At 40.7% G+C, this 27961-nt stretch overlaps 1 protein-coding gene across 6 annotated transcripts in view; it reads right to left on the bottom strand.

Annotated features, from left to right (window-relative positions):
- The window catches only part of LOC128694183 (uncharacterized), a 204651-nt gene that overhangs the window by 124765 nt on the left and 51925 nt on the right, over positions 1-27961 (bottom strand). For 3 of the 6 annotated variants that reach the window (XM_070093782.1, XM_070093783.1, XM_070093785.1), the window contains one exon: positions 5061-5161. The exons of 1 other annotated variant lie outside the window; for it this stretch is intronic. In XM_070093782.1, coding sequence (XP_069949883.1) covers positions 5061-5161 — 101 coding nt within the window. Of the gene's footprint in view, positions 1-5060; positions 5162-12771; positions 12963-18403; positions 18500-27961 lie in introns of those variants that run through there. 2 more of the 6 variants (XM_070093786.1, XM_070093784.1) reach the window with 2 other exon arrangements.

The raw sequence follows: 27961 nt of genomic DNA, 5'->3' as shown, positions 1-27961 counted from the left end.
ACAATACAAAACACAATACCAGACAATACTAATGCAATACCAAACAATACCAAACACAATACCAAACAAACAATACTAAACACGATATCGAACACAATACTAAACACAATACCAAGCAAACAATACCAAACATAATACCAAACAAACAATACCAAGCAAACACTGCCAAACACAATTCCAAACAACAAACACAATACCAAGCAAACAATACCATGAAAAATACTGAACACAATGCCAAGTAAACAATACCAAAATAAATACCAAACACAATACCAAGCAAACAATACCAAACAAACAGTACCAAGTAAACAATATCAAACACAATGCCAAGTAAACAATACCAGCCAAACAATACCAAACAAAATACCAAGTTAGCAATACCAGTCAAACAATACCAAACAAATAATACCAAACAATATCAAACACAATACTAAACACAATACCAAACACAAAAGTAAACAATACCAAACACATTACCAAATGAATAATATCAAACAATACCAAAACAAATAATAAACACAAAACCAAACAAACAATACCAAACACAATACTAAAGAATACCAAACAATATCAAGTAAAAATATCAAACAATGCCAAGTAAATAATACTAAGCAAACAATACCAAACACATTACTGAACACAATACCAAGTAAACAATACCAAACAATATTAAACACAATACCAAGTAATACCAAACACAACACCAAAAATACCAAACACAATACCAAAGTAACAATACCAGTCAAACAACACCAAACAAATAATACCAAACACAATGCCAAACAATACAAAACAAAATATTAAACAATATTCAACAACATCAAACAAATACAAAACAACAGCAAACAATACCAAGCATAATACCAAACAATAAACAATACCAAACAATATACAATACCAAATAAACAATAACAAACAATGCCAAATACAATATCTAACAAAACAATACCAAACACAATGTGGGGTACACCAACAAGGGATATACCAACAAGTGTTGGATGAATTACAACAACTGAGGAGGAGGTGAAGAATCTCCTAAGTGACCTTGATCCTCCAAGGCGGTGGGACCGGACAACATCTCTCTGTGGGTCCTTAGAGAGGGAGCAGAGACACTGTGTGTGCCACTAACCTAAATCTTCAACACTTCCCTTGAAACTGGGCAACTACCTGAGGTATGGAAGATGGCAAATGTAGTTCCCATCTTTAAGAAAGGAGACAGAAATGAAGCACTAAACTATAGACCAGTGTCACTGACGTGTATAGTATGCAAAGTCATGGAGAGGATTATCAGGAGGAGAGTGGTGGAGCATTTGGAGCGGAGCAAGATTATAAGCATCAGCCAGCACGGATTCATGGAAGGCAAATCCTGTGTCACAAACCTACTAGAGTTTTAAGACAAGGTAACTGAAGTAAGAAATGAGAGGGACGGGTGGGTTGACTGCATTTTCTTGGACTGCGAGAAGGCCTTCGACACAGTTCCTCACAAGAGATTAGTACAGAAGCTAGAGGATCAGGCACATATAACAGGAAGGGCACTGCAATGGATCAGAGAATACCTAACAGGGAGGCAACAGCGAGTCATGGTACGTGATGAGGTATCACAGTGGGCGCCTTTGACAAGCGGGGTCCCACAGGGGTCAGTTCTGGGACCAGTGCTATTCTTGGTATATGTGAACAACATGACGGAAGGGATAGACTCAGAAGTGTCCCTGTTTGCAGATGATGTGAAGTTAATGAGGAGAATTAAATCGGATGTAGACCAGACAGGTCTACAAAGAGACCTGGACAGGCTGGACGCGTGGTCAAGCAACTGGCTCCTAGAATTTAACACCGCCAAATGCAAAGTCATGAAGATCGGAGAAGGGCAAAGAAGACCACAGAGAGAGTATAGGCTAGAAGGCCAAAGACTGCAAACCTCACTCAAGGAGAAAGATCCAGGAGTGAGTATACAGTGGAACCTCTACTTGCGAGCATGTCCACGTGCGAGTTTTTCCAAATACGAGCAGTTGATGGGTCAGTTTTTTGCTTCCATACACGAGCAAAATTTCCATAAGCGAGCAGACCTCAAGGTAAGTTCCTTGACACTGGTGAGGTGCTCTTGCTCTTGATCTTGGGAATTGTATCTCATTTGTTTGTTGGACTATCTTATTGAAACTTGGGCAATGTATGATGGAAAGATGCTTCTTAACGTACACCAAAAATGAAAGAAATCTAAGCATAAATAATGGAGTTCACTTCTCAGCAATTAGCCACCCCATAGTGGTAATTTCGAATGGTTTTTATGGTTGTATTCGCGTTTTTTTGGTATCATTTGATAGAATTGAAGATATATTACAGAAACAGATATGATTTTGATTGCTTTCACGACAAAAAGTACCTTGAAATAGAGCTCAGCCTAGGAGAAATGGTCCATTGCTTGGCTGTTTCAGAGTAAACAAATGACATCACTGTCCATTCCAATATGCAGTCGTGAATGGGTTGACATTATTTATACAATTATTGCAATAAGGAATAACAGTCAATCTTATATTTTTTGTGCGAATAAAAATTACAATTTATATAATAAAAATAATAATAATAATAATAATAATATGTATAATTATAATATGTATAATAATAATAGTTTAATAATAATAATAATAATATGTATAATAATACATACATAATAATAATGTACTACATATAATAATTATAATAATAGACGGCTTCAAAAGGCCGTCACTAGATGGCAGTGTTTACCGCAACAAAGAGGGAGCGGTTGTGGCCGCCTCCACCTGTTACATTAATGACATATTTTATTCATTCTAGAGTATATATCATGTTTCTATGTTATTTATATTGTTTGTTACGTCATATTGGATGAACTATGATAGATAAATAAGCCGTATAGATGATATTAGTGAAATTATTCATGAAGTATTTTGCCCAGTCTCCAGACAAACTCTCGTCCACCGCTGAAACCGCCCATACCACTACATGAATGACATATTTTATTCATTTTAGAGTATATATCAGGTTTGTATGTTATTTATATTGTTTATTATGTCATATTAGATGAAGTGAGATAGATAAATAAGCCAAAGAGTTGATATTAGCGAAATTATTGAAGTACAGAATTCCACTGAAACGGATTAATTGCATTTCAATTAATTTAAATGAGGAAAATTGACTCTGCAAACGAGCAAATCCAGTTTCGAGCAAGGTCATGGAACAGATTAAACTCGCAAGTAGAAGTTCCGCTGTAATACTGAGTATGTCGCCAGAAGCACACATTAACCAGACAACTGCCGTGGCATATGGGCGTCTGGCAAACCTGAGAATAACATTCCAGTACCTCAGTAAGGAATCATTCAAGACTTTATACACCATGTACATCAGGACCATACTGGAGTACGCAGCACCAGTTTGGAACCCACACCTGGTCAAACACATCAAGAAATTAGAGAAAGTACAAAGGTTTGCAACCAGGTTGGTTCCAGAGCTAAGGGGAATGTCCTATGAAGAAAGGTTAAGGGAAATCAGTCTGACGACAATGGAGGACAGGAGGGTCATGGGAGACATGATAACAACATACAAAATACTGTGCGGAATAGACAAGGTGGACAGAGACAAGATGTTCCAGAGATGTGACACAGAAACAAGGTGTCACAATTGGAAGCTGAGGACTCAGACGAGTTAAAGGGATGTTAGGAAGTATTTCTTCAGTCACAGAGTTGTTAGGAAGTGGAATAGTCTGGCAAGTGATGTAGTGGAGGCAGGAACCATACATAGTTTTAAGACGAGGTATGATAAAGCTCATGGAGCAGGGGGAGGGAGGGCCCAGTAGCAGTCAGTGAAGAGGCAGGGCCAGGAGCTGAGTCTCGACCCCTGCAACCACAATTAGGTGAATTAGGTGAGTACAATATCAAACAATAACAAACAATGCAAAACACAATACAAAACAATAACAAATACCAGACAATAACAAATACCAAACAAACAATACCAAAAATAACAAATACAAAACAAACAATACCAAACACAATACCAAACAAACAATACCAGAATTTGGAAATCATTACCAGAAAATACTAAAGAAACCCGGTCTGAAAATCAATTTAAGATTCTTCTCAAAAGCCACTTACTCACCCTAAACTAAATACTCAATACTCAGTATTTAACTTTACCAATAAATCACCTAAATCTTAAAACTTCAAGATTCGACGACCAAGTTCATACATTGATTAATACTACATAGTGGTATAAATACCAACCCAAAAACAGTACTGCCCTACACCAAAAAGTAGCATTCTCATACTGTAAATTACTTTTAGAAAATCACAATGTTATATTCCCATAATATAATTACAATAATTACTTTTGAATCTATTTTCCATTGTTGAGAAGAATATAATTAAATCATCCATCATAAAAAACATTTTTGAAAATATGAATACAGTGGACCCCTGCATAACAATATTATTTCAATTCAGAAGTCTGTTTGCGTGCCGTTATAGACCGAATTTGTTCCCATAAGAAATATTGTGAATTAGATTAGTCCGTTTCAGACCCCCAAAAATACACCTACAAAAGCACTTACAAAAATACACTTACATAATTAGTCGAGTTGGGAGCTGATTGTTATGTGGGGGTCCACTGTATATCCTTTGGCTTATATAAATTAGATTCATTTATAAATAATAAAACTGTTGTACAACTATGATAAATTCCTTTAATGTTAAGTAGTCAGTGAGCCATTAAATTAAGTCGGCCCATAATGCCTAAGTATAATAGAGACTCTCCTTGTAATGTATTACTTGCAAAGAAATAAACAAAGACAATACCAAAGAAACAGTATTAAACAATACCAAACACAATAGCATACAATCAACACAAAACAATAACATAATACCAAGTAAACAATACCAAACAACATCAAAAAACAATATCAAAGACAATATTACTATGTAGACTCTGCCTGGAAGGAGAGTCAAGACACAGAGTCTTCCACTGTACAATTACAAACAGATAGACAGATAGCTACAAAGATAGACAGATAGAGAGGGTAGTTAGGTACTCACCTAACAAGGCAGGTGACATGGTCTTGGCCAGACCACGACTTAGGTCGTAGACAAACAGTTCCACCTGGTAACCTGTGTCATCCACACCGTTCATGGCTCGTCTGAAACAACAGTACTGTTGTTACTACCATTGTTACTACTGTTACTACTATTGTTGTTACTAATGTTGTTACTATTGTTGTACTACCACTGTTAATACTACTGTTGTTACTATTACTAATGTTGTTACTATTGTGTGGTTTACATGTTATAAGATACTAATTACAGAGGGGGCCACTAGGACACCTAGCATGGCTAGGCATTTTGGGCAGACTTAGATTAATTCTTAACTCTAAATTATTACAAATTATGGAGTAAGTTGGTATTATGGCTAAGTGACTAAATTATAGTTTGTGAATTTAGCAATGTGAATGCTTTTGTTTTGGCACAATACATAGTTTCTACATTGGAGTATCACAGGCAAACGTATGACTATTGTTACTACTGTCATTACTGTTGTTACTACTACTGTTGTTACTATTATTGCTATTGTTGTTACTACTGTTTTACTATTGTTACTACTAATGTTGTTACTATCATTTATACTATTGTTGTTACTACTATTGTTGTTAACAATGTTGCTACTACTTTTGTTACTATTATTGTTGTTACTACTATTGTTAGTACTAGGAGATCAGTCAAGTATAGGAGTAAAGTTTGATGTATAAGACACTGAAACTATAATATAAACAAGCTATAGAAGTATATATATCAAACACTGGGATAATATACAGAACTACAGTATAGCCAACACTGAACTACCATCATTAAACACTGTGTAGTCTGCACATGCAGTTGCAAGTGGGCTTCTGCCTGGATAGCATGCAACTTCTGTAGAAAATGGTATAATGCATCATGTGTAGATATTCAGCAATCGCCCAAGAAGGATAATAAATCAGGAAAATGTTTTTGGGTTTGCCCAAGCGATAGCCACTTTTTGGAAAAAATTACACCTGTACTAAAAGACAGAAACATCAAAATTGCCTTCTTAGAAAACTTGACAGTCTTGATAACAGTCAGGAAATTAAAAGGAGTGGGCCAGATGGTGCTGTCACCCCTGGTGCTGATGCTGTCTTGGCGGACAGTACCTGTAAGAGTAAAGAAATGAAAGCCACTGCACCATAGGGGGACAGCAGTCCTGGTGCTGGGAAAACAGGTATAAACAAAGATATGCAAAGCCCAGAGTTACAAAATAGCAATACCACTGGAGATGGCAAACAAGGGGATAATGCTCTGAGGAACAGTGTTGATACACTACCTGTAAAAACTGGTGGAGGCATCATTGTTAGTACAGGTGCTGTAGATAGTGCGGAGTCAGAAAAAAAAAAGCACCAATAGGGAATGCAGCCATGAAAAAAACAGAAATCAAACGTATGCAAATTCTATGCCCTGGGTATCTGCAGGCATGGAATATCTGGAAAAACAGGTGGGATGTACAATTTTGATCATCCCAGAAAATGTGCCCACATGACAATAGAAGAATGCAACTCTCCTTCCTGTAATTTCTTTCATCCTGAAATGTGTTGCTCTTCAGTCCAGGAAAGACAATGCTACAACATATAATGTCAAGCACACCATCTAAAGGGAACAAGAAGATACAGATCACTCAGACCTTGGGGAAGCAAACCAGGGTAGTGACCACCACACCAGAGGAAGAAGCTTTTTTAGTGCCAGGAAGGACAAAAAGCTGGCAAGAAATGACAGAAATTGTACACCAGTTCAGATCAGTGGCCTCCACTCCAAAAGAACAGATATTAGTGCCAGCAAACAATCCCCCCCCCCACATACCATGAATACAACAACGTTTATCTTAGCAAATGTATAGGGTTTAAAGCCAACAACAAACAACAAAATACGTACAGTGGTACCTCGGGATACGAACAGCTCAAAACTCGAACAATTATGTAAGTGTATTTATGTAAGTGCTATTGTAAGTGTATTTTTGGGGGTCTGAAACAGATTAATCTAATTTACATTATTCCTCATGGGAACCAATTCATTTGGTATCGGCACTCGAACAGCCTTCTGGAACAAATTAAGTTCGTATCCCGAAGTACCACTGTACCTTACATTAGTGGACTACTCACAGAGTTAAACGCAATGTTTGCAGCTTTCACAGAGACCCGCATGAAGGATCACTTTGACAATGAAATATGGACCCTAGGTTATAACATATTCGATGTGACAAAGTAAACAGGTAACAAGGGATGGGGGTTAGCCTGTATGTCACAGAGTCACCCATATGCTTGGAACTACTAAACACCTCAAATGATGTAGTTGAAGTTTTGGCAGTAAAGAGTGAAAATCAAAACCTTGTCATTGTGGTTGTATACAAGCCTCCAGATGCAACTTCCCAACAATTCCAGGAACAACTTTTCAAAATTGACCACTGTCTGGAAAATCTTCCAGCTCCTGCACCAAACATTTTGCTGCTGGGGGATTTCAACTTAAGACAGCCAAAATGGAGGAATGTAACAAATAATGTTTCAACAGAGATAACCCCAGGATCTATGAAAGATGAGGTGAATCATAAAACTGATGAGGGGAAAAAGGCGAGTGGTGCACTGAGGAGTCTGTGGAGACAAAGAACTTTATCCATGGAAGCAAAGAGGGGAATGTATGAGAGTATAGCTATACCAATGCTCTTATATGGGTGTGAAGCATGGGTGGTGAATGTTGCAAAGAGAAAACTGGAGATAGTGGAGATGTCATGTCTGAGGTCAATGTGTGGTGTGAATATAATGCAGAGAATCCATAGTTTGGAGATTAGGAGGAGGTGCGAGATTACCAAAACAATTATCCAGAGCGCTGAGGATGGGTTATTGAGGTGGTTCAGACATGTAGAGAGGCTTGAACAAAATAGAATGACTTTAAGAGTGTATAAATCTGTAGTGGAGGGAAGGCGGAGTAGGGGTCGGCCTAGGTAAGGTTGGAGGGAGGGGGTAAAAGAGGTTTTGTGTGTGAGGGGCTTGGACTTCCAGCAAGCATGAGCATGTTAGAAGCGAATGGAGACAAATTGCTTTTTAGGACTTGATGTGCTGTTGGAGTGTAAGCAAAGTAACATTTGTGAAGGGATTCAGGGAAACCGGCAGGCTGGACTTGAGTCTTGGAGATGGGAAGTACAGTGTCTGCACTCTGAAGAAGAGGTGTTAATGTTGCAGTTTTATAATTGTAGTGTAAAGCACCCCTCTGGCAAGACAGTGATGGAGTGAATGATGATGAAAGTTTTTCTTTTTTGGACCACCCTGCCTTGGTGGAAAATGGCCGATGTGTTAATAAAAATAAATAAAAAAAACCAGGAGGCAGCAGCAGCTCAAATGAAAATTCACACACATATAAGCTATTAAATCTTTGGACCAAATTCACCTTAAACCAGCAGATAACTGAGCCAACATGGCTGGAGAATACACCAGACCTTGTCTTCACTAACAATGAGGATTTGATACAAAAGCACTTACAATAATACATTTACATAATTGGTCGAGTTGGGAGCAGTTCGAAACTTGGAGTACCACTGTATAACAGTATCAAAGACAATACACTCAGATCACAACATAATAATAGAGGTATAGATAAGTACGCATAGGGCTCCTGACCAGCAAAATGTGATCAGTTATGAGGGTGTCTTCACCAAATTCAACTTCATTAACAAAAACATACAGTGGGATCAAGTTAACCATGTCCTAAATGAAACAAGCTGGGAAGATATCCTAAACAACACGGATCCGAACCTTTGCCTAGACAGAATTAACTCTGTGGCACTTGAGGTATGCTCAAGGCATATTCCTTCAAGAAAAAGAAAGAGATGTAAACTAGAAAGAAACAGATGCTCCTTATACAGGCAAAGGCAAAGAATCAAACAGTTGCTGAGAGAAGCCAGTATATCTGAAATACAAAGGGAAGCACCGGGCAGAGAAATAGCAAATATTGAACTTAAGCTTAAGGAATCATACAGGAGACAAGAAACTCGGGAAGAAATAAAAGCCATAAATGAAACTGAAAGAAACTCAAAATATTTCTTTTCTTATGCCAAATCTAAAGCTAAAACAACATCCAGTATTGGACCCCTGCTTAGACAAGATGGGACTTAATAAAGATGACAGCAAACAAATGAGTTAGATACTTATGGCCCATCATGACTCAGTGTTTAGTGAGCCGCAAACCAGACTAAGAGTCGACAACTTAAATGACTTTTTTATGACCAAGACTCAGAATTTGGTCAATTCAAACATCTCTGATATTATTCTAACACCACATGACTTCGAAATGGAAGTAAATGACATGCCCATGCACTCTGCCCCAGGCCCGGACTCAAGGAACTCCATGTTCATCAAGAACTGCAAGAAGCCCGTCATGTGCCTGTAGCATTCTAAGGAGAGAGAGCATGGACACAGGGGTCATCCAATAGTCACTTAAAACAACAGACAGCCACAGTCCACAAAGGGGGCAGTAAAGCAATAGCAAAGAATTACAAACCAATAGTGCTAATGTACCATATCATAAAAATCTTTGAAAGGGGTTCTAAGAAGCAAGATCACCACTCATCTAGATATACATACATCAGTTACACAACCCAGGGCAACATGGGTTTACAGCAGGTCGCTCCTGCCTGTCCCAACTACTGGACCAACAGGACAAAGTCCTGGATGCTCTAGAATCAAATAAAATGCAGATGTAGTATTACCTGGAGTTTACCTGGAGGGGGTTTCGGGGTCAACGCCCCAGTGGCTCGATCTGAGCCCAGGCCTCGTGGTGGATCAGGGTCTGATCAACCAGGCTGCTACTGCTGGCCGTACACAAACTGACGTACGAACCACAGCCCGGTTGGTCAGATACTGAATTTAGGTGCCTGTCCAGTGCCTTCTTGAAGACAGCTAGTGGTCTATTGGTAATCCCCTTTATGTATACTGGGAGGCAGCTGAATAGTCTTGGGCCCCAGACACTTATTGTGTTATCTCTCAATGAACTCGTGGTGCCCCTGCTGTTCATTAGGGGAATGTTGCATCTCCTGCCGAGTCTTTTGCTTTCATAAGGAGTGATTTTCATGTGCAAGTTTGATACTAATCCCTCTAGGATTTTCAAAGTGTACATTATTATGTATCTCTCTTGCCTGCGCTTGAGGGAATACAGATCAAGGGCATTCAACTGCTTCCAGAAATTTAGGTGCCTTATCGTACTTATGTGTGCCGTGAAAGTTTTTTGTACACTCTGTAGGTCAGCAATTTCCCCTGCCTTGAAGGGGGCAGTTAGTGTACAGCAGTATTCTAGCCTAGAGAGAACAAGCAATTTTAAGAGAATCATCATGGGCTTAGTGTCCCTAGTTTTGAAGGTTCTCATTACCCATCCTATCATTTTCCTAGAAGATGTGGTAGATACATTGTTGTGGCCTTTGAAGGCGAGATCCTCTGACATTATCACTCCCAGGTCCTTCACATTACTTTTTCACTCTATTGTGTGGCTAGAATTTGTTGTATACCCTGATACAGTTTTAATTTCCTCAAGTTTTCCATATCTGAGTAGTTGAAATTTATCTTCATTGAACTTCATATTGTTTTGAGTGGCCCATTTCAAGATTTGGTTTATGTCCACTTGGAGTCTTGCGGTGTGTTGAGGGCGAAAGTCTTCAAGAAGTGCAACCTTGGTGTAATAGCACACAAAATGCATGATAAAGGAATAATGGGAAAAGTTGGCAGATGGATCTATAGATTCCTAAAAATTAGAACACAAAGAGTACAGCCTCTCCTCACTTAGCAATGTACTCGCTTACTGATGCCTTGGACTTACAACAGGCTCTCTGATTTCCTCTATTCTGTTTGTTTCGATATACAGTACACTACTGTATAAACATTTAAAAATATACCAGAAATGTTATAAATGGTGTAAAGGTGACAATAAAACAATATCAAAGATGGTTGACACAAACTCACTACCATTACAGAACGCTCCTCACTTAGTGACGAATTCATTTAACGATGTGGTCTCAGGAATGGAACTCCCATCGTTAAGTAAGGAGAAGTTGTAATAGTAAACAGACTAAAGTCTGAGGCAGCTACAGTGAAAAGCTCTGTTCCATAAGGCACAGTACTCGCCCCCATCCTGTTCCTCATCCTCATATCTGACACTGACAGAGATGTAAGCCACAGCACCTCGTCTTCCTTTGCGGATGACACTCAAGTTTGTATGACTGTGTCTTCCATTTAAGACACTGCAAGATTCCAAACAGACATCAACCAAATCTTTAAATGGACCCCAAAAAACAATATGAAATTCAATGAAGAGAAACTTCAACTGCTTTGACACGGAAAACTTGAGGAAGTTAAAACTATATAGGAGTATAAACCAAATTCCAACCACACAATAGAGCAAAAAACTAATGTGAAAGACCTGGCAGTCATAATGTCAGAGGATCTCACTTTCAAAGATCACAACAATGTATCTACCTCAACAGCTAGGAAAATGATAGGATGGATAATGAGAACCTTCCAAACTAGGGCTGCCAAGCCCATGATGATTCTCTTCAAATCACTTGTTCTCTCTAGGCTGGAATATTGCTGTACACTAACAGCACCTTTCAAGGCAGGTGAAATTGCTGACCTGGAGAATGTACAGAGAACCTTCACATCGTGTATAAAACACCTAAATTACTAGGAGCAGTTGAAATTCCTTGATTTGTATTCTCTGGAATGCAGGCGAGAAAGATACATGATAATACATGTATACACTTGGAAAATCCTAGAGGGACTAGTCCCAAATTTGCATGCGAAAATCACTCCCTACAAAAGCAAGACTCAGCAGGTGGTACAACATCCCCCGAATGAAAAGCAGGGCCAGCTGCCACGAGTACACTAAGAGACAACACAATAAGTGTCAGGAGCCCAAGACTGTTCAATTGCCTCCTAGCAGACATAAGGGGGATTATCAATAGACCCTTGACTGTCTTCAAAAGGGAGCTGGACAAGCACCCAAAGTCAGTACCTCACCAGCAGGGCTGTGGTTTGTATGCTGGTTTATGTGTGGCCAGCAGTAACAGCCTTTTTGATCAGGTCCTGATCCACCACAAGGCCTGGTCATAGAGCCTTGTGGTGGCCATGGGGGTGTTGACCCCCAAAACCCCTGGTATACAACAAAGTTATCATTAATAACAAGATAACCTGTATCAGTGGAGTTATCATCAATAATAAGATCACTGGTATCAGTGGAGTCCTGGAGAAGACAGATGTGATGTTCATGGTTTTCACAGACACACACAAAGATGTGATACTCATGGCTCTCACAGAGATGCACACAGAAGATCAACTTTCCAACAATAGATGGCTACCAGGGCACAACTTTGACACAAGAGGCAACAACTAGGTCATTGATCTGTACATCAGATTGACAACCACAGCCAAGTTGTTGTGGTTGTTTACCAACCACCAGACACAACAATACACAAATAACCCACACACAGGCGAGAGGAGCTTACGACAATGGAGATTTTACTGTACATTGTTCTTATGAGTGTCTCACTGTCATAAGCTCCTCTCTCCTATGTGTGGGTTATTTGTGCATTCTTCTAGTCACGATATTCTGCCTCTTTGTTCTTTTTACACACAATACCTTTGTGGTTATCCCTAGATAAGTTACTAGCTATGATAACTGTGCTGACGTGTAGCTGTGCCTGAAAACTTACTTATGGATCAGTTGTTAAAAACTGATAACTGTGTGGAGAACCTTGCAGTCGGAGCACCAGACATCTTGCTGCTGCTCAGAGAGTCTAAGTTAAGACATTTATCACGGAAGACCAGCGTAGAGAATTATGTTGTATAGCGGAGGTGATAACAGGAAGCAGCAGCAACAACAGCAACAGCAGCAGCAGGTTTGCTGAAAATTATCACACAAATGACCTACTGAATCTCTGTTGTAAGTAAACTCTGCCATTGTAAGTGCACTTCAAATCATTATAAGTGCACTTTAAGTCAGCAGATAGTGGAAGCAACAAAACTGGTAAATAATCTTGACATAATTTTTAATAATAATAAGGACCTGGTACGAAATATAACATCATCGAAGATTATTACTTCAGCTTACAATAAGTGTGAGAGAACCAAGACTGTTCAACAACCTTCTAGCATACATAAGTAAGGGTGCCCACCCAGGTGAAGGTGGGCAGCAGGTATATATGGAGGTGGGTCAGACTGGCACAGGTGCCAGTGGCACTATATTTATACCCAGCAGAGTGCCAGGTGTGTGGGTACCTACCGACAATGCTGCTGTGTACCTACTGACACTACTGTTGTGTGGATATCTACTGACACTACTGTTGTGTGTGCACCTAATGACAGCACTCTTGTGTACCTACTGACAGTACTGATGTGTGCTCCTACTGACAGTACTCTTGTGTGTGTACCTGCTAACAGTACTGTTGGGTGTACCTACTGACACTACTGTTGTGTACCTACTGACATTACTGTTGTGTGTGTACTTACTGAGAGTACTGTTGTGTGAGTACCTACTGACACTACTCTTGTACCTACTGACACTACTCTTGTGTACCTACTGACACTACTCTTGTGTACTACTGACACTACTGCTGTGTGTACCTACTGACACTACAGTTGTGTGTACTTACTAAAATTGCCGTTATGTACATACTGACACTATTGTTGTGTACCTACTGACACTACTGATAATATAGCTGACAATACTACTGTTGTATGTATACCTACTGACACTATAGCTGTGTGTGTACCTACAGATACTACTGTTGCATGTACCTACTGACAATATTGCTGACAATACTACTGTTGTATGTATACCTACTGACAATATAGCTGTGTGTGTACCTACAGACACTACTGTTGTGTGTACCTACTGACAATATTGCTGTGTGGGTACCTACTGACACTACTGTTGTGTGCTTACCTACTGACACTACTGGTGTGTGTGTGTAACTACTAACACTACTGTTGTATGTGTACCTACTGACAATATTGCTGACAATACTACTGTTGTGTGTGTACCTACTGACAATATTTCTGACAATACTACTGTTGCATGTGTACCTACTAACAATATTGCTGAGAATACTACTGTTGTATGTGTACCTACTGACAATAATGCTAATAATACTACTGTTGTATGTGTACCTACTGACAATATTGCTGTGTGTGCACCTACGGACACTACTGTTGTGTGTACCTACTGACAATATTGCTGTGTACCTACTAACACTGTTGTGGGTATACCTACTGACACAACTGTTGTGTGTGTACCTACTGACATTACTGTTATGTGTACCTACTGACATTAGTTGTGTGTACCTACTGACACTACTGTTGTGTGCATACTGACACTACTATTGCGTGGGTACCTACTGACACTACTGTTGTATGCATACCTACTGACACTACTGTTGTGTGTGTACACAATGACACTACTGTTGTGTGTACTTACTGACATTACCCTTGTGGGTACCTACTGACACTACTGTTGAGTGTGTACCTAATGACAGCACTCTTGTGTACCTACTGACACTACTGTTGTGTACCTACTGACATTACTGTTGTGTGTGTACTTACTGACAGTACTGTTGTGTGAGTACCTACTGACACTACTCTTGTGTACCTACTGACACTACTCTTGTGTACCTACTGACACTACTGCTGTGTGTACCTACTGACACTACTGTTGTGTGTACTTACTAAAATTGCCGTTATGTGCATACTGACACTATTGTTGTGTACCTACTGACATTGCCCTTCCGGGTACCTACTGACACTACTGTTGTGTGTGTAGCTACTACACTACTGTTGTGTGTGTACCTATCGACAATATTGTTGTGTGTGTACCTACTGACACTACTGTTGTGTGTGTAGACTGACGCTACTGCTGTGTGTGTACCTACCTAGTGACACTACTGTTGGGTGTACTTGCTGACATTACCTTTGCGGGTACCTACTGACACTACTGTTGTGTGTACCTACTGACACTACTGTTGTGTGTACCTACTGACACTACTGTTGTGTGTACCTACTGACACTACTGTTGTGTGTACCTATTGACACTACTGTTGTTTGGGTACCTACTGACACTACTGTTGTGTGGGTACCCACTGACACTATTGTTGTGTGTGTACCTATTGACACTGCTGTTGTGGGTGCCTACTGACACTGCTGTTGTGGGTACCTACTGACACTACTGTTGTAGGTACCTACTGACACTACTGGCAACCCTGTCATGGTTGGTAATACTGTCCTGTTTAATTAACACCATATTTAACTAAAATGATGTTAAGGCTACTTTTTAATGTTAATCATGTTTGGTATCACTGTCTTTGTTAATTTTCAATGTTAACCTTGTCTGGTAACACTGGCTTTGTTAATTTTCAATGTTAACTTCGTCTGGCATCACTGTCTTGGTTAATTTACAATCATAACCATGTCTGGTATCACTGTCTTTGCTAATTTTCAATGTTAACCTTGTCTGGTATTACTGTTTTGGTTAATTTTCAATGTTAACCATGTTTGGTATCACTGTTTTGTTAATTTTCAATGTTAACCTTGTCTCGTATCATTGTTTTGGTTAATTTTCAATGTTAACTTTGTCTGGTATTACTGTTTTGGTTAGTTTTGAATGTTAACCTTGTCTGGTATCACTGTTTTGGTTAATTTACAATGTTAACCATGTCTGGCATCACTGTCTGGGTTAACTAAGGTTAATTTTCAATGTTAACCCCATCTGGTATCACTGTCTTTGTTAATTTTCAACGTTAACCATGTCTGGTATCACTGTCTTGTTTAATTTCCAATGTTAACCTTGTCTGGTAACAGTCTTGGTTAATTTTCAATGTTAACTTTGGTATCACTGTTTTGGTTAATTTTCCACGTGAACCTTGTCTCGTAACATTATTTTGGTTAACTAAGGTTAATTTTCAATGTTAACCTTGCTTGGTATCACTGTTTTGGTTAATTTACAATGTTAACCTTGTCTGGCAGCACTGTCTTGGTTAATTTTCAATGCTACTTTGTCTTGGTTAACTAAGGTTAATTTTCAATGTTAACCTTGGTTGGTATCACTGTTTTGGTTAATTTTCAACGTTAACCTTGGTTGGTATCACTGTCTTGATTAATTTTCCACGTGAATCTTGTCTCGTAGCACTATTTTGGTTAACTACGGTTAATTTTCAATGTTAACCTTGGCTGGTATCACTGTCTTGGTTAATTTTCAACGTTAACCTTGGTTGGTATCACTGTTTTGGTTAATTTTCAATGTTAACCTTGGTTGGTATCACTGTTTTTGTTAATTTTCAACGTTAACCTTGGTTGGTATCACTGTTTTGGTTAATTTTCAACGTTAACCTTGGTTGGTATCACTGTTTTGGTTAATTTTCAACGTTAACCTTGGTTGGTATCACTGTTTTGGTTAATTTTCAACGTTAACCTTGGTTGGTATCACTGTCATGATTAATTTTCCACGTGAATCTTGTCTCGTAGCACTATTTTGGTTAACTATGGTTAATTTTCAATGTTAACCTTGTTTGGTAATGCTTAGTTAATTTTCAATGTTAACCTTGTCTGGTATCACTGTCTCGGTTAATTTTCAATGTTAACCTTGTTTGGTAACAATATCTTGGTTAATTTTCAACATTAACCTTGTCTGGTATCACTGTTTTGGTTAATTTTCAACATTAACCTTGTCTGGTATCACTGTTTTGGTTAATTTTCAACATTAACCTTGTCTGGTATCACTGTTTTGGTTAATTTTCAACATTAACCTTGTCTGGTATCACTGTTTTGGTTAATTTTCAATATAAACCTTGTCTGGTATCACTGTTTTGGTTAATTTTCAATATTAATCTTGTCTGGTATCACTGTTTTGGTTAATTTTCAATATAAACCTTGTCTGGTATCACTGTTTTGGTTAATTTTCAATATTAATCTTGTCTGGTATCACTGTTTTGGTTAATTTTCAATATTAATCTTGTCTGGTATCACTGTTTTGGTTAATTTTCAATATTAATCTTGTCTGGTATCACTGTTTTGGTTAATTTTCAATATTAACCTTGTCTGGCATCACTATCTTGGTTAATTTTCAATATTAACCTTGTCTGATATCACTATTGGTCAATTTTCAATATTAACCTTGTCTGGCATCACTGTCTTGGTTAATTTTCAATATTAACCTTGTCTGGTATCACTGTCTTGGTTAATTTTCAATATTAACCTTGTCTGGTATCACTGTCTTGGTTAATTTTCAATATTAACCTTGTCTGGTATCACTGTCTTGGTTAATTTTCAATATTAACCTTGTCTGATATCACTACTGGTTAATTTTCAATATTAACCTTGTCTGGTATCACTGTCTTGGTTAATTTTCAATATTAACCTTGTCTGGTATCACTGTTTTGGTTAATTTTCAATATTAACCTTGTCTGGTATCACTGTCTTGGTTAATTTTCAATATTAACCTTGTCTGGTATCACTGTCTTGGTTAATTTTCAATATTAACCTTGTCTGGTATCACCGTCTTGGTTAATTTTCAATATTAACCTTGTCTGGTATCACTGTCTTGGTTAATTTTCAATATTAACCTTGTCTGGTATCACTGTTTTGGTTAATTTTCAATACTAACCTCGTCTGGTATCACTGTTTTGGTTAATTTTCAATACTAACCTCGTCTGGTATCACTGTTTTGGTTAATTTTCAATATTAAACTTGTATGGTATCACTGTTTTGGTTAATTTTCAATATTAACCTTGTATGGTATCACTGTTTTGGTTAGTTTTCAATATTAACCTTGTCTGGTATCACTGTTTTGGTTAGTTTTCAATATTAACCTTGTCTGGTATCACTGTAGGCCTACTAGGCCCACTCAGTTAATATTTTCAAAGGATTATGGTCATTACCAAGTCACAAGTTAGCGAGGCTTTTAGAGAAGGTCGCATTACTGTGGTCTAGGTGGATGCTCTTCCAAGACCTGGTCTGAAAGTAGGTCTACCCAAGACCTGGTCTGGGACGAGACCTATACAAGACCAGATCAACACAAAATCAAACATACGCAAGACAAGACCACGCCAACAGAAGAGGTGGTCTGGGACCAGAGAGAAGACCAGACCAATAGAAGAGGTGGTCTGGGACCAGAGAGAGAAGACCAGGCCAACACAAGAAGTGGTCTGGGACCAGAAAGAGACAAGACCAGACCAACACAAGAGCTGGTCTGGGACCAGAGACAGACAAGACCAGACCAACACAAGAGGTGGTCTGGGACCAGAGACAAGACCAGACCAACACAAGAGGTGGTCTGGGACCAGAGAGGTACATCACCTGGTAGTTAGTTTAGTGGTGGTGGCGGCCGCCATCTTGCTGGTGTGTTGATGCTGTGAGAGTTATCTTAATACTGGTGACCAGCCAACCTTACAACCACGCCCACGCCCACGCCCACCACCACACCACGCCCACCACCACCACACCATCACCACCACCATACCACCACAAATAACAACCAGTGCAGGGACCGAAGGAAGGTCAGAAAAAAAAGACCTTGGTGGAAGTGTTATCAGTCCGTCCAGAAGATCATAATGAAGATCCAGTCAGGTAGATACGGACGAGAAGACAAGAGACAATCACTAAATATTCCCAGGTTGAAGGGAGGACTTAGGAGAAACAAGAGGTGGAACAAAGACACATTAAACACATGATGACAATAACACGAGAGGAGGACACGTTCCATTTGGACAGACTTGGAGGCGATCCAGTCACCAGGAAGACTGACCCTCACCACAGTACTGGTAAGACAACCATACACCACTGACCCTCACCATAGTACTAAGACAACTATACACCACTGACCCTCACCACAGTACTGGTAAGACAACCATACACCACTGACCCTCACCACAGTACTAAGACAACTATACACCACTGACCCTCACCACAGTACTGGTAAGACAACCATACACCACTGACCCTCACCACAGTACTAAGACAACTATACACCACTGACCCTCACCACAGTACTGGTAAGACAACCATACACCACTGACCCTCACCACAGTACTAAGACAACTATACACCACTGACCCTCACCACAGTACTGGTAAGACAACCATACACCACTGACCCTCACCACAGTACTGGTTAGACAACCATACAACAATGACCATCACCACAGTGCTTGTAAGACAACCATACACCACTGACCCTCACCACAGTACTGGTAAGACAACCATACACCACTGACCCTCACCACAGTACTGGTAAGACAACCATACACCACTGACCCTCACCACAGTACTGGTAAGACAACCATACACCACTGACCCTCACCACAGTACTGGTAAGACAACCATACACCACTGACCCTCACCACAGTACTGGTAAGACAACCATACACCACACACCAAAGTTAGGGGACTCAAAAAAAACAAGAAGGTGAGCCCAAGAGCCAGAAACGAATATGCAGGGATAAGAAGGCCTATGCAGGGATAAGAAGGCCTATGCAGGGATAAGAAGGCCTATGCAGGGATAAGAAGGCCTATGCAGGGATAAGAAGGCCTATGCAGGGATAAGATGGCCTATGCAGGGATAAGAAGGCCTATGCAGGAATAAGAAGGCCTATGCAGGATTAAGAAGGCCTATGCAGGGATAAAGGGAGAGGCTGATCATCAATATGAGAATGACATAGCATCAGCACCCAGATCTAACCCAAAACTGTTGTACAGCCACATCAGGAGGAAAACAACAGTCAAGGACCAGGTGATCAGGCCGAGGAAGGAAGGAGGAGAGATCACAAGAAATGACCAGGAGGTATGTGAAGAGCTCAACACAAGATTTAGGGAGGTATTCTCAGAGACAGAGATGCTTCCAGCAAATTGAAAGGGTAGAGTGTAGTGTGCAGTGCTGGACACACTGCACACAACCGAGGAGGAGGCGAAGAAACTGCTAGGTGACCTAGATAACCAGATAATATCTCTCCTGTGTCCTGAGGGAGGGAGCAGATGCACTGTGTGTGCCACTAACAATAATCTGTAATAAATCTATCAAAACAGAGCAACTGCCTGAGGTGTGAAATACAGCAAATGTAGTCCCAATTTTTAAGAAAGGAGACAGCCAAGCAGGTCTAAACTACAAATCAGTGTCACTGACATGTATAGTATATAAAGTCAGGAAAAGGGTTATCAGAAGAGCGGTGAAGCACCTAGAAAGGAATGGGTTCATACATGACAACCAGCACGTTTACAGGATGGGAAATTCAGTGTCACAAATAACTGGTGTTCTACGACAAGGTAACAGAAGACAGGAGAGGGATGGGCAGACTGCATCTTCTTGGCCTGGAAGACAGCTTTCGACACAGTACCACTTGAGATTGGTATGAAAGCTAGAGGAGCAAGCAGGTACAGCAGGAAAAGCACTGCAGTGGATCAGAGAATTCCTGACAGGAAGGAAACAATGAGCGATGGTAGGTGAGGTGGTGTCATAGTGGGCGCCTGTGACGAGCGGAGTTCAACAAAGGTCAGTCCTAGGGCCGGTGCTGTTTCTGGTATATGTGAATGACATGACAGAAGGGATAGACCCAGAGGTGTCCCTGTTTGTAGATGATGTGAAACTAATCAGGAGAATACAACCAGATGAGGATCAGGCAGGACTACAAAGGGATCTGGACAGGCTGAAAGTCTGGTCCGACAAATGGCTCCTGGAGTCCAGCCCCACCAAGTGCAAAGTCAAGAAGTTTGGGAAAGGTCAAAGAAGACCATAGACAGAGTACAGGGGTCAAAGACTGCAAATCTCACTCAAGAAAAAGATCTTGGGATATCATACCGAGCACATCTCCTGAGGTGCACATCAACTAAATAACTACTGCAGCATATAGGCGCCTGGCGAACCTAAGAATAGCATTGTGACACCTAAGTATGGAGTTATTCCAGACACTGTACACTGTGTATGTCAAGCACTGTACACTATGTACATCAGACACTGTACACTGTGTATGTCAAGCACTGTACACTATGTACATCAGACACTCTACACTGTGTATGTCAGACACTGTACACTATGTACATCAGACACTGTACACTGTGTATGTCAAGCACTGTACACTATGTACATCAGACACTGTACACTGTGTATGTCAAGCACTGTACACTATGTACATCAGACACTGTACACTGTGTATGTCAAGCACTGTACACTATGTACATCAGACACTCTACACTGTGTATGTCAAGCACTGTACACTATGTACATCAGACACTGTACACTGTGTATGTCAAGCACTGTACACTATGTACATCAGACACTGTACACTGTGTATGTCAAGCACTGTACACTATGTACATCAGACACTGTACACTGTGTATGTCAAGCACTGTACACTATGTACATCAGACACTGTACACTGTGTATGTCAAGCACTGTACACTATGTACATCAGACACTGTACACTGTGTATGTCAAGCACTGTACACTATGTACATCAGACACTCTACACTGTGTATGTCAGACACTGTACACTATGTACATCAGACACTTTACACTGTGTATGTCAAGCACTGTACACTATGTACATCAGACACTGTACACTGTGTATGTCAAGCACTGTACACTATGTACATCAGACACTCTACACTGTGTATGTCAAGCACTGTACACTATGTACATCAGACACTTTACACTGTGTATGTCAAGCACTGTACACTATGTACATCAGACACTGTACACTGTGTATGTCAAGCACTGTACACTATGTACATCAGACACTCTACACTGTGTATGTCAAGCACTGTACACTATGTACATCAGACACTCTACACTGTGTATGTCAGACACTGTACACTATGTACATCAGACACTCTACACTGTGTATGTCAGACACTGTACACTATGTACATCAGACACTGTACACTGTGTATGTCAAGCACTGTACACTATGTACATCAGACACTGTACACTGTGTATGTCAAGCACTGTACACTATGTACATCAGACACTCTACACTGTGTATGTCAAGCACTGTACACTATGTACATCAGACACTGTACACTGTGTATGTCAAGCACTGTACACTATGTACATCAGACACTGTACACTGTGTATGTCAAGCACTGTACACTATGTACATCAGACACTCTACACTGTGTATGTCAAGCACTGTACACTATGTACATCAGACACTGTACACTGTGTATGTCAAGCACTGTACACTATGTACATCAGACACTGTACACTGTGTATGTCAAGCACTGTACACTATGTACATCAGACACTCTACACTGTGTATGTCAAGCACTGTACACTATGTACATCAGACACTGTACACTGTGTATGTCAAGCACTGTACACTATGTACATCAGACACTGTACACTGTGTATGTCAAGCACTGTACACTATGTACATCAGACACTGTACACTGTGTATGTCAAGCACTGTACACTATGTACATCAGACACTGTACACTGTGTATGTCAAGCACTGTACACTATGTACATCAGACACTGTACACTGTGTATGTCAAGCACTGTACACTATGTACATCAGACACTCTACACTGTGTATGTCAAGCACTGTACACTATGTACATCAGACACTGTACACTGTGTATGTCAAGCACTGTACACTATGTACATCAGACACTCTACACTGTGTATGTCAAGCACTGTACACTATGTACATCAGACACTCTACACTGTGTATGTCAAGCACTGTACACTATGTACATCAGACACTCTACACTGTGTATGTCAAGCACTGTACACTATGTACATCAGACACTGTACACTGTGTATGTCAAGCACTGTACACTATGTACATCAGACACTGTACACTGTGTATGTCAAGCACTGTACACTATGTACATCAGACACTGTACACTGTGTATGTCAGACACTGTACACTATGTACATCAGACACTGTACACTGTGTATGTCAAGCACTGTACACTATGTACATCAGACACTGTACACTGTGTATGTCAAGCACTGTACACTATGTACATCAGACACTGTACACTGTGTATGTCAAGCACTGTACACTATGTACATCAGACACTGTACACTGTGTATGTCAAGCACTGTACACTATGTACATCAGACACTGTACACTGTGTATGTCAAGCACTGTACACTATGTACATCAGACACTGTACACTGTGTATGTCAAGCACTGTACACTATGTACATCAGACACTCTACACTGTGTATGTCAAGCACTGTACACTATGTACATCAGACACTCTACACTGTGTATGTCAAGCACTGTACACTATGTACATCAGACACTCTACACTGTGTATGTCAAGCACTGTACACTATGTACATCAGACACTCTACACTGTGTATGTCAAGCACTGTACACTATGTACATCAGACACTGTACACTGTGTATGTCAAGCACTGTACACTATGTACATCAGACACTCTACACTGTGTATGTCAAGCACTGTACACTATGTACATCAGACACTCTACACTGTGTATGTCAAGCACTGTACACTATGTACATCAGACACTCTACACTGTGTATGTCAAGCACTGTACACTATGTACATCAGACACTCTACACTGTGTATGTCAAGCACTGTACACTATGTACATCAGACACTGTACACTGTGTATGTCAAGCACTGTACACTATGTACATCAGACACTCTACACTGTGTATGTCAAGCACTGTACACTATGTACATCAGACACTCTACACTGTGTATGTCAGACACTGTACACTATGTACATCAGACACTGTACACTGTGTATGTCAAGCACTGTACACTATGTACATCAGACACTGTACACTGTGTATGTCAAGCACTGTACACTATGTACATCAGACACTGTACACTGTGTATGTCAAGCACTGTACACTATGTACATCAGACACTGTACACTGTGTATGTCAAGCACTGTACACTATGTACATCAGACACTGTACACTGTGTATGTCAAGCACTGTACACTATGTACATCAGACACTGTACACTGTGTATGTCAAGCACTGTACACTATGTACATCAGACACTGTACACTGTGTATGTCAGACACTGTACACTATGTACATCAGACACTGTACACTGTGTATGTCAAGCACTGTACACTATGTACATCAGACACTGTACACTGTGTATGTCAAGCACTGTACACTATGTACATCAGACACTCTACACTGTGTATGTCAAGCACTGTACACTATGTACATCAGACACTGTACACTGTGTATGTCAAGCACTGTACACTATGTACATCAGACACTCTACACTGTGTATGTCAGACACTGTACACTATGTACATCAGACACTGTACACTGTGTATGTCAAGCACTGTACACTATGTACATCAGACACTCTACACTGTGTATGTCAAGCACTGTACACTATGTACATCAGACACTCTACACTGTGTATGTCAAGCACTGTACACTATGTACATCAGACACTGTACACTGTGTATGTAAAGCACTGTACACTATGTACATCAGACACTCTACACTGTGTATGTCAAGCACTGTACACTATGTACATCAGACACTTTACACTGTGTATGTCAAGCACTGTACACTATGTACATCAGACACTGTACACTGTGTATGTCAAGCACTGTACACTATGTACATCAGACACTCTACACTGTGTATGTCAAGCACTGTACACTATGTACATCAGACACTCTACACTGTGTATGTCAAGCACTGTACACTATGTACATCAGACACTGTACACTGTGTATGTCAAGCACTGTACACTATGTACATCAGACACTCTACACTGTGTATGTCAAGCACTGTACACTATGTACATCAGACACTCTACACTGTGTATGTCAAGCACTGTACACTATGTACATCAGACACTGTACACTGTGTATGTCAAGCACTGTACACTATGTACATCAGACACTGTACACTGTGTATGTCAGACACTGTACACTATGTACATCAGACACTGTACACTGTGTATGTCAAGCACTGTACACTATGTACATCAGACACTGTACACTGTGTATGTCAAGCACTGTACACTATGTACATCAGACACTCTACACTGTGTATGTCAAGCACTGTACACTATGTACATCAGACACTGTACACTGTGTATGTAAAGCACTGTACACTATGTACATCAGACACTCTACACTGTGTATGTCAAGCACTGTACACTATGTACATCAGACACTTTACACTGTGTATGTCAAGCACTGTACACTATGTACATCAGACACTGTACACTGTGTATGTCAAGCACTGTACACTATGTACATCAGACACTCTACACTGTGTATGTCAAGCACTGTACACTATGTACATCAGACACTCTACACTGTGTATGTCAAGCACTGTACACTATGTACATCAGACACTGTACACTGTGTATGTCAAGCACTGTACACTATGTACATCAGACACTCTACACTGTGTATGTCAAGCACTGTACACTATGTACATCAGACACTCTACACTGTGTATGTCAAGCACTGTACACTATGTACATCAGACACTCTACACTGTGTATGTCAAGCACTGTACACTATGTACATCAGACACTCTACACTGTGTATGTCAAGCACTGTACACTATGTACATCAGACACTGTACACTGTGTATGTCAAGCACTGTACACTATGTACATCAGACACTCTACACTGTGTATGTCAAGCACTGTACACTATGTACATCAGACACTCTACACTGTGTATGTCAAGCACTGTACACTATGTACATCAGACACTCTACACTGTGTATGTCAAGCACTGTACACTATGTACATCAGACACTCTACACTGTGTATGTCAAGCACTGTACACTATGTACATCAGACACTCTACACTGTGTATGTCAGACACTGTACGCAATGTACGTCAGGCCCATACTGGAGTATGCAACACTAGTTTGCAATCCACACCTGGTCAAACACGTCAAGAAATTAGAGAAAGTGTAAAGGTTTGCAACAAGACTAGTCCTGGAGCTAAGGGGCATGCCCTACGAGGAGAGGTTAAGGGAACTCAACCTGACAACACTGGAGGACAGGAGGGATAGGGTAGACAAGGAATTGACAAGGTGGATAGGGACAGAATGTTGCAGAGATGGGACACAGCAACAAGGTGGATAGGGACAATGTTGCAGAGATGAGACACAGCAACAAGGGGTCGCAACTGGAAATTGAAAACTGATATGAGTCAAAGGAATGTTAGGAAGTATTTCTCCAGCATTAGAGTAGTCAGGAAGTGGAACAATCTGGAGAATGATGAAGTGGAGGCAGGATCCATACACAGCTTTAAGAAGAGATACGATACAACTCTTGGAGCATGGAGAGAGTAGACCTAGTAGCGACTAGCGACGAGGCAGGGCCAGGAGCTGTGAACTGAGCCCCATGCAATCACAAATAGGTGAGTACACACACACAGTAACCACTACCAACCACTGGATAGATAATCTACTTTCTACGCTTCTTAGGCCCTTCCTGGCACTATTATAGTGATTAGGCACTGGGCACGTGTTTAGGGGTACCAGGAAGCCAGGGTACTAGGGAACCAGGGTATCAGGGGGTGGCACTCGTGAGTGCCAACTGCATGGTGTGGTCCATTGTTGTGGCACCCACGTGCTACTCTGACGAAGTATTTGTCTTACTGGCACTCTAGTGAGCCTACTGCGCTAGGAATACTGGCACTCTAGTACGCCTAATGGCACTCAAGTAAACATGTTGGCACTCTAGTAGGCATACTAATAATAACATCTACGTACCTACTTACTGCTATGTGAACAATGACAGGTGTAGCAGGCCTACTGGCACACTAGTAAATATGCTGGCACTCTAGTAGGCGTACTGACACTAACACCCAGGTACCTATTTACTGCTAGGTGAACAATGACAGCAGGTGTAAGGTGACTAACACCCAGGTACCTACTTGTGTCAGTAATATATACTGCCTATGTGCCACCCACTATGTGGACCCATTACTCTAGTGTCACATGACTTCACTTGAAGACCCAACTAGGCAGTGGACCAGGCAAGCATTCCTCTACCAGCGCAGACACAGACACCAGACATACAAGCATTCCTCTACCAGCGCAGACACAGACACCAGACATACAAGCATTCCTCTACCAGCGCAGACACAGACACCAGACATACAAGCATTCCTCTACCAGCACAGACACAGACACCAGACATACAAGCATTCCTCTACCAGCGCAGACACAGACACCAGACATACAAGCATTCCTCTACCAGCGCAGACACAGACACCAGACATACACAAGAGCAGACTCAGTCTTGTTCATCAGTAACACTCCAGCCATCACTGTTATTACAACCTCGCTTCACTCCAATACTTACTTCTGGGTCAACACTGACAGTAGGAATAAGATAGCACCCTCGTACCTACTTACTGCTAGGTGAACTGAGGCAGCAGGTGAAAGGTGGCTAACACCCAAGCACCTACTTACAGCTAGATGAGCAGTGACAGCAGGTGTTAAGGTGGCCTTGTGGCTAAAGCTCTCGCGTCACACACGGAGGGCCCGGGTTCGATTCCCGGTGGGTGAACACATTTCGACGTGTTTCCTTACACCTGTTGTCATGTTCACCTAGCAGCAAACAGGTACCCTGGTGTGGGTGGCATCCTGGGGAACAAGATTGAAGACCACAATGGAAATAAGACAGTCCTGGATGACGCACTGACTTTCTTGGGTTATCCTGAGTGACTAACTCTCCGGAGTTAAAAATCCGAAGAAAATCTTATCTCTAGACGAACAGGAACAGCAGGTGTAAGGTAACTAACACCCAGGTACCTGCTTACTGCTGGGTGAACAGTGACAGCAGGTGTAAGGTAACTAACACCCAGGTACCTACTTACCGCTGAGTGAACAGTGACAGCAGGTGTAAGGTAACTAACACCCAG

This window comes from Cherax quadricarinatus, chromosome 43, assembly GCF_038502225.1.
Source record: "Cherax quadricarinatus isolate ZL_2023a chromosome 43, ASM3850222v1, whole genome shotgun sequence".
In the NCBI taxonomy this organism is placed as follows: Eukaryota; Metazoa; Arthropoda; class Malacostraca; order Decapoda; family Parastacidae; genus Cherax; species Cherax quadricarinatus.
This window is presented reverse-complemented; position numbering and strand designations above follow the sequence as displayed.